General features: G+C 35.1%; 1 protein-coding gene and 2 non-coding genes across 3 annotated transcripts; 1 reads left to right on the top strand and 2 right to left on the bottom strand.

The window, feature by feature from the left end:
• Positions 1 to 1,170: 1,170 nt before the first annotated feature.
• TRNAW-CCA (transfer RNA tryptophan (anticodon CCA)) lies at positions 1,171 to 1,244 on the bottom strand. Its single transcript has one exon. It is a non-coding gene; the product is annotated as a tRNA-Trp (tRNA).
• Positions 1,245 to 1,408: 164 nt separating this feature from the next.
• On the bottom strand, positions 1,409 to 1,482 carry TRNAP-UGG (transfer RNA proline (anticodon UGG)). The gene has a single exon. It is a non-coding gene; the product is annotated as a tRNA-Pro (tRNA).
• Positions 1,483 to 7,137: 5,655 nt separating this feature from the next.
• On the top strand, positions 7,138 to 9,087 carry LOC135661227 (photosystem II CP47 reaction center protein). The gene has a single exon (XM_065176492.1). The coding sequence runs from the start codon at positions 7,417 to 7,419 to the stop codon at positions 8,941 to 8,943; it is 1,527 nt and encodes a 508-aa protein (XP_065032564.1). The 5' UTR covers positions 7,138 to 7,416; the 3' UTR covers positions 8,944 to 9,087.
• The last annotated feature ends 347 nt before the right edge of the window (positions 9,088 to 9,434 follow it).

Raw genomic sequence — 9,434 nt, 5'->3', positions numbered from 1 at the left:
TTTTTTTCGATAGATCGTGGGACACCTTTTTCTTTTCATTCGAAATATTATGTTATGGGCAATTAAGCAACCTATTACTGTACTGAGTCCAATGAGTTAAAATAAATAAAAGGTAAATAGTATCAGGCCGTTCGTTCCAAAAAGGATTAGATCCTATTGAAATAGAAAGGAAATGATTAAAATGGAATTTTCAAATCCAATTCTTTTATTCCAAAATTACTTAAATTACTTATATTTTATTTAATATTTTATTTAATATTTAAGTATAAGTCCATAAGTAATTTAAGTTTTGAATGAAGTTACACGGCACAGTTCTTAATTACTATTACTTTTACTTATACTTTATATTTTACTTACTTTTACTATTACTTTATTCAACTCACAAATACTTTATTCAACTCACAAATTCCACAATGAATCTGTTGATTCCGAATCATAGGATCGGTCAATGTCACAGCAGATGAATCGAATTTTTCTACCTATGTCACTCTTAGTTAGTCTTATCTATAATGACTGATGAATCCAGAATTTTCAATTGGAACTAAACTAATTCTGTCAATTGATTTTTTCTTGCCGTCGTATTTTGTAAAAATTGAAACTTAGGTAAGTGTTTTATCAACATATGTAGCAAAAGAACATATCTAATTTAGCTCTTTCATGCTTACTATAACTAGTTATTTCGGTTTTCTACTGGCTGCTTTAACTATAACCTCAGCTCTATTCATTGGTTTGAACAAGATACGACTTATTTGAAATGAATTGAATGAAAAATTGATAAAAACGAATATTTCTCTGAGATTCCGGGTATTCTATGGTTCTTTCTCACATCAATTGCCAATTCTTGGTCATTGAGATTCACGGATAATTCAGATTAATATTTAGGGATAGATCTTACCTTTCTTTTTATCCCCTTAAACAAACCGAAATGATTGAAGTTTTTCTATTTGGAATCGTCTTAGGTCTAATTCCTATTACTTTAGCAGGATTATTCGTAACCGCATATTTACAATATAGACGTGGTGATCAGTTGGACCTTTGATTGAGTAATATTTCTTTCTTTTTTTGATTGACCTCCTGCAGGAAGGAGGTCAAATTCAAGTTACAATTCAACTTTTTGTTTTGTTAAATTATTAATTATTTTATTGTGATTCGACATCAAATAAACCGAATCACGCTCTGTAGGATTTGAACCTACGACATCGGGTTTTGGAGACCCGCGTTCTACCGAACTGAACTAAGAGCGCTTTCTTATCCTTATGACAGGAGATACGACTGTACTGTAAAGAAAAGTAATTTTTCTACCCCCAATACGTCTTGCATACATATAGTATGCAAGACCGGAAGATTATGTCCAATTTTAATCGATCTCAATGAATCCCTCGTTACTGCCCATGGGAGAAGTAATAGGTAGGGATGACAGGATTTGAACCCGTGACATTTTGTACCCAAAACAAACGCGCTACCAAGCTGCGCTACATCCCTTTTCAAAATTGTTGTACAGTTTCATTGTACAAAATCCCTGTCTTGTTTTCCATATCGTCATTTTCTCCTCCATCTATATACAATTTTCTTGTCATTTCTTCTTTTTGGTTTCATATAATAAAAGAATTATATACATCTGAAACCTAACGTATAAAAAAGTTAATATTTATCAGTAATGCTCAGGAACAAGGGATTAGATTTTTTTTCTTTTACAAAAAAAGAAAAAAATCTATTGCTTCATTGTACATATCTATTTTAGTTAGGAATCCTGTTTAGTTAGGAATTCCGTGTAAAAAAATACAAATGATCTTGAACTACAGCATCTGACCATATATGTATTACAATCCATAATAGAAGGAGGATTTTCAATGCGAGATATAAAAACATATCTCTCCGTGGCACCTGTGCTAAGTACTCTATGGTTTGGGTCTTTAGCAGGCCTATTGATAGAAATTAATCGGTTATTTCCGGATGCCTTGTCATTCCCCTTTTTTTAATTCTAGTTATTGATTGATATGCGAAGAAATGAAGAAAATTAGAGATACAATTCCACGTGACTAAAATTTCGAATTTCGCCCCTATTTTTTCAGTTCTTTAGGATAGGAAGGAAAAGAAAAAAGTGTATTGAACCTCAGCAAAAATGTGGTAGATCGAAGATCGAATTTTGGAGAACAGAAATGAAAATGTGGATCCAGTCTACGGCGAGTTCCACGAAATCATAGCATAGAAAGAAGATATTTAACTTAAATAATAAATAAAATAAATATTAATAAAATATTGAGATTTAGGATAGGAACAATTGAGAGTTAGAAAGAAATTGTATTATTTAATTATTACTCCATTAAATTATTACTTTATTATTCTAGTAAAATTGTTACTCCATTAATATAATATTAATTATCATTATATAATGAAATGATAATTGCAACGAAATACTTAGAAATTCCATTTCTAGTTAGTAACTTCTATCGATTTTTTTTGTTCTTTTCTTCTTCTTCAGCTCGGATCGAAAATAGAAGAGTTAAGCCGATCCAAAATTCAAAGGAGGTTCATGGCCAAGGGTAAAGATGTCAGAGTCATAGTTATTTTGGAATGTACCAGTTGTGCCCGAAATGATGTCAATAAAGAATCGCCAGGTATTTCTAGATATATTACTCAAAAGAATCGACACAATACGCCTGGTCGATTAGAATTGAGAAAATTTTGTCGCTATTGTAACAAGCATACGATTCATGGAGAAATAAAGAAATAGATCGAACAGAACGCGTGTGCGCTCTCGCCAAGGAAGAGGAAGAACTTAACATATATTTAGAAGAACTTAACATATATTTAACATACTTAACATATATTTAACATATATAATATACATAATGTATAATATACATAATGTATAAGATATATAATATACATAATGTATACAAATCAAAGCCTATTTTGGTCGGATCTGAACTGAAGTGAATAAAGAAATAGAATTTTAGAAATAAGGAATAAACCATGGATAAATCCAAGCAATCTTTTCGTAAATCCAAGCGATCTTTTCGTAGGCGTTTGCCCCCAATTGGATCGGGGGATCGAATCGATTATAGAAACATGAGTTTAATTAGTCGATTTATTAGTGAACAAGGAAAAATATTATCTAGGCGGGTGAATAGATTGACTTTGAAACAACAACGATTAATTACTATTGCTATAAAGCAAGCCCGTATTTTATCTTTGTTACCTTTTCTTAATAATGAGAAACAATTTGAGAGAGCCGAGTCGATCCCCAGAACTACTGGTCCTAGAACCAAAAATAAATAGACATACTCTTCAATTGACTCAAAACTCCAATTGTAACTCAAGCTCAGATTGATGTTTTGTTCGAAAAGGCCTAGAATCTAGAGCGGGTTCCTGTGTTATAAGAAACAAAAAATGGAGAAAATTTTTTTTATTGAAACATATTCGTTCATTCCTATTACTATCTTAATTTCTTTTTATTCTATTTTCCCGGAGTTCCTTCTCCGGGGAATTCTGTTTCAATCATTCCTGTACTGTATATTACTTTAGAATCTACTTTATTTGATGATCTTGTTGGAAATCATGTAAAGACAATTCTTATTTGATATAGCTATTTGTGCAGGTATTTTACGATTAAGAAGCAATTGCTTCTTGTACAGATTGTGTATTAATCTACTATAACTATACAATACCTTATTATCACGAGTTACTGCATTTATCCGAGTGATCCACAAACGACGAAAATCCCTCTTTTGCCTGCCTCTATCTCGATGAGAGGAAGCCAAAGCTCTCATTTTCTGTTGAGTAATCGTTCGAGTAAGTCTTGAATGAGCTCCTCTAGAGGTTGATGCAAATAAACGAATTTTTGTTCGACGTCTCCGAGCTGTATATCCCCGTCTAACTCTGGTCATTGAATCAAATTAAACCTTAATGAATAACTAATTGATTTCGATTCTTTCAGTCATCCTTTTCCCCTCTCACGGTCGATTAATAACAAAACGGATTATTCCGATATATAAAATATAAATTCCAATGGCTTTTGCTACTATAACCTTCCTGACCACAATTTTTTATTCCGTCCAGGCATTTCACCTGCAAATAAGAAATTATAATGATACTCAAAAAAAATAGTGGGTTCCATCGTTTCTATGGTTACTTCTTAAACGGTGAGGTCCTCTCTATACACCGGAGCCTCTTCTTTCATTTAACCAAATGGTATTGTGAACTTGTATAGTTCACACTCTTTGGCTCTACCCATCAATTATAGAGTAATAACTCTTTTCACACTAAGAGTTATCTATACAGTGACGGCATTTAATTAGGAAAGTTGGCTAGGTAGCTGACCCTCTTAGTCCGCTCTTTTAACAATAGGCGCATAATCTTTTTGCTTCTTATAATACTATTTCCTCCGCTTAATGGATAACTATTTGCTACCAATGGGGAATTGCTTTTCATCTCAAATCTAGGTGATTGGATTTGCACCAATGGAAACCATAAATTCCATACACAATATAGGTATATGATAGATCTTTTCCATTTACCCTATTCATTGGTACCGGTCATTGACACTGGAAAAATTGTCTCATTTGTTCGAACTCATGATCTGAACGAGTCGCACATACACCCTAGTACATGTTCCTCGACGCTGAGGACATCCTCTAAGAGCGGGAGATTTCGTAACATTTCTTATCGGCTGTCTTGCGTTTCTAATAAGTTGTTTAATAGTTGGCATGTCGTATATATATATATGTATATATAGAATTAGAATGGAATGGGTTGGTTTAGATCGATCTTAACCTGATGATTGGATTGATGATTATGAATTTTTTCTATTCAATACCAAATCACAGAAAATTCGAATTATGGTTTGAAATGGATTTACACGAAATCCCCGGTATTTTCATTTTCGACCGCTACGAGATCAACAATGCCATGAGCTTGGGCTTCTGTTGCTGACATAAAAACATCCCTTTCCATGTCTTCGGATACAACCCATAAAGGCTTGCCCGTTCTTTGTACATAAACCTTTGTGAGGGTTTCACGAAGTTTCAGTAGTTCTTCCATTTCCAGGACAAATTCCCCTGTTCGTGATTCATAAAAAGAACTAGCAGGTTGATGAATCATGACCCTAAATATATTGATATTGATATAACATCATGAACGGTTCCTCTATCTCGTATGATTGGGCTAATGTAAGGGATAAAAAAAAAATAACAAGAAGAAATTGAACAACCGTACAGGCATCTTCTGTGCGTTGCATACGGCTCCGCAATGGAATTTACTTTTTTCTTCTCTTCTATTCTATCTAAGAAAGAAAGAGAATCCATCTGATTCAGATCGTTGAATGATCCATTTACCACCCTTCCTTTCGTAGGAGTCAAAAATACTATGATGGTTCTGTTGCTTTATATATTTATCTCGTCTGTGATTTAGCAATCCCAAAGTGCCTTTCTGATACGATCAAATAAGGAAAACTGATCTTTTTTTTTTTCATTTTCGTACTCTTCCATAACATAAATATCAGAAAGAAACTTCTGGTGTGGAAGAAAAATGGTTTGTGACGCTGAAATGTACCCCCGACACATAAAATCAACAAATCGGAAATAACCTTTGTTTCATACTACTATCTCGATACAAAATCTCATGTTATGAAAAAACAATAATGGTTTGTTCATATCGAACTCGAAGTGCCATGCTATTATTACTTATTATTCATATTCAATATGGCGAAGGCATAGTCTTTCTTTTTTTTTTCAAATAAAAACTCATTGGCGCCAAGCGTGAGGGAATGCTAGACGTTTGGTAATTTCTCCTCCGATCAGAATGAAAGATCCCATAGAAGCGGCTAACCCCATGCATATTGTATGCACATCGGGTGGCACAAATTGCATAGTATCATAAATAGCTATTCCTGATACTACCCATCCGCCGGGAGAGTTTATAAACAAAAAAAGATCCCTAGTATTATCTTCTATACTGAGATATACCATGAGACCAACAATTTGATTTGAGATCTCGCTATTAACCTCTTGACCTAAAAAAAGTAATCTTTCTCGATGAAGTCGGTTGATTAGGACAAAATTGGTTCCTTTAGGAACTGTACGTGCACCTTTGGATGCATACGGTTCAAAAAAATTGCGAAAAAAGAATCAATGTGTCGATTCCAGTTCTATTTTTTTTTTTTTTTTTTCTGTAATAGGTTTTTGTTTTTCTAATAAAGCTTCCATTTTTAAAAAGACATGAGATGAGTTTTGGCTTCCTTACCTATAAAAAAAGAATTTACTGAACTTATTGAAATTGAACAAATCTCTCTCATTGATGTATTGTTTCATCGACATTCAAATCACGATGTAATTTTCTTGTTTCTGAATGGGCCTTTTCAATTCTTTTAGGTTCATGTTCTACTCCGGGAAAAGATCTGTCCGAATTCCATTTGCACATATAGGGCAAATGGTCTCAGTACCACTTCTTTTTGTTACGACTTTTTTTTTTCAATTCGTTTCATGCCTTTCCCCAATCATTCGATGTACTCATCATACTATTCCGTTGGTTATTGGTTGGACGTTTGAAATCACTCCTATAATAAGGATAAGAATCGTTTATGATACAAGCGGTAATCATACATTACATGGATTACCAATTTGGTATTTTCTGAACGGAGCCTGGATACTTTATTACTTTATTTTATCTGGATACTTTATTACTTTATTTTATTTTTATTTTTCCAAGTCAACCATAAATTCTCCTAATTGATCCTCAAAATAAATAAATTGATCTAATTGCACTTCACGCTCCGAATGATTGATGGTTCACTCAATACAATATTTCTTAGGCGAAACAGAGGATATTTCGATCGAGGGAGAGAACGGGTAAATTCCATATAACCCAATATGTCTGACAAGTCGCACTATAAGTCAACCCAAACTGCATCTTCCTCTCCAGGACTCCGAAAAGGTACTTTTGGAACACCAACGGGCATTAAATTAAAGAAAAAATTGAGTACTATACTTCACTTTAATGTGGAAACATAACAATGGCTTTATCGTCTTCATCCCTTTTTCTGTTTATTGTATTTTATACATAGATTTTTATACATAAATTGGAAGGTTTATTTTATAGAGTAAGACAGAATGAATAAAGAAAAATTTTAACTAACGGATCAATCGTTGGAGTAATAAACAAGTATCTATGCATTCGTTTCCCGAAAGTAGAACTAATCCTCCCATTGCGTATTGGTACTTATCGGGTATAGAATAGATCTGCTTCTCTTTGTTCTTACGAACAGAATTGTTCCATTATTTTCAATGGAACGGAATAAAAATTAACCCTTTCTCATACGGAATCTACTGAAAAGGTTAGATACATAGTATAGTCTTTTCCAATGCGATAAAATAAAGTGACATAGTGTCTATTTTTCTTTGATAAAGGGGTATTTCCATGGGTTTGCCTTGGTATCGTGTTCATACTGTCGTATTGAATGATCCCGGTCGATTGCTTTCTGTCCATATAATGCATACAGCCCTAGTTGCTGGTTGGGCCGGTTCGATGGCTTTATACGAATTAGCGGTTTTTGATCCCTCTGACCCCGCTCTTGATCCAATGTGGAGACAAGGTATGTTCGTTATACCCTTCATGACTCGTTTAGGAATAACCAATTCGTGGGGTGGTTGGAGTATTTCAGGAGGAACTGTAACGAATCCCGGTATTTGGAGTTATGAAGGTGTGGCAGGGGCACATATTGTGTTTTCTGGCTTGTGCTTCTTGGCAGCTATCTGGCATTGGGTGTATTGGGACCTAGAAATATTCTGTGATGAACGTACGGGCAAACCATCTTTGGATTTGCCTAAGATCTTTGGAATTCATTTATTTCTCTCAGGGTTGGCTTGCTTTGGCTTTGGCGCATTTCATGTAACAGGTTTGTATGGTCCTGGAATATGGGTGTCCGATCCTTATGGACTAACTGGAAAAGTACAACCCGTAAGTCCAGCGTGGGGCGCAGAAGGCTTTGATCCTTTTGTTCCCGGAGGAATAGCCTCTCATCATATTGCAGCGGGTACATTGGGCATATTAGCAGGCTTATTCCATCTTAGTGTCCGTCCGCCTCAACGTCTATACAAAGGATTACGTATGGGCAATATTGAAACTGTACTTTCCAGTAGTATCGCTGCTGTTTTTTTTGCAGCTTTCGTTGTTGCTGGAACTATGTGGTATGGTTCAGCAACTACCCCAATCGAATTATTTGGTCCCACTCGTTATCAGTGGGATCAGGGATACTTTCAGCAAGAAATATATCGAAGAGTTAGCGCCGGACTAGCCCAAAATCTGAGTTTATCGGAAGCTTGGTCTAAAATTCCCGAAAAATTAGCTTTTTATGATTACATTGGTAATAATCCAGCAAAAGGGGGATTATTCAGAGCAGGGTCAATGGACAACGGGGATGGAATAGCTGTTGGGTGGTTAGGACACCCCGTCTTTAGAGATAAAGAAGGGCGCGAGCTTTTTGTACGTCGTATGCCTACCTTTTTTGAAACATTTCCGGTAGTTTTGGTAGATGGAGACGGAATTGTTAGAGCCGATGTTCCTTTTAGAAGGGCAGAATCAAAGTATAGTGTTGAACAAGTAGGTGTAACTGTTGAGTTCTATGGTGGCGAACTCAATGGAGTCAGTTATAGTGATCCTGCGACTGTAAAAAAATATGCTAGACGTGCCCAATTAGGTGAAATTTTTGAATTAGATCGGGCTACTTTGAAATCTGATGGCGTTTTTCGTAGCAGTCCAAGGGGTTGGTTCACTTTTGGCCATGCTACGTTTGCTTTGCTCTTCTTTTTCGGACACATTTGGCATGGCGCTAGAACCTTGTTCAGAGATGTTTTTGCTGGCATTGATCCAGATTTGGATGCTCAAGTGGAATTTGGAGCATTCCAAAAACTTGGGGATCCAACTACAAAGAGACAAGTAGTCTGATACAACATTGCTCTGGTATCTTTCGCCTCTTTTTTTGATTTGACATAGGGTTAGGGTACTGAAGAAATCTTGACTTGAATCACCATCTTTTCTTTGACTCTTTCCTTTTCTTTATATGGTAAATGATGCCAAATGAATAGGTGTGGAAGCTATAATTGTAAACCACGATCGAATCTATGGAAGCATTGGTTTATACATTCCTTTTAGTCTCGACTTTAGGGATAATTTTTTTCGCTATCTTTTTTCGAGAACCGCCTAAGGTTCCAACTAAAAAATGAAATAATTTTTCATTATCTCAGTTGAAGTAATGAGTCTCCCCATATGGGAGGCTCATTACTTCAACTAGTCCCCGTGTTCTTCGAATGGATCTCTTAGTTGTTGTGAGGGTTGCCCAAAAGCGGTATATAAGGCGTACCCAGTAAAGCTTACAAGTAAACCAGATATGAAGATGGCGACTAGGGTTGCTGTTTCCATTTTTAGACAATTTCAAG

The sequence above is a fragment of the Musa acuminata genome, unplaced genomic scaffold (assembly GCF_036884655.1).
Source record: "Musa acuminata AAA Group cultivar baxijiao unplaced genomic scaffold, Cavendish_Baxijiao_AAA HiC_scaffold_527, whole genome shotgun sequence".
NCBI lineage: Eukaryota > Viridiplantae > Streptophyta > Magnoliopsida > Zingiberales > Musaceae > Musa > Musa acuminata.
The sequence above is the reverse complement of the archived record's forward strand: the minus strand, read 5'-3'. Positions and strand labels throughout refer to the sequence as shown.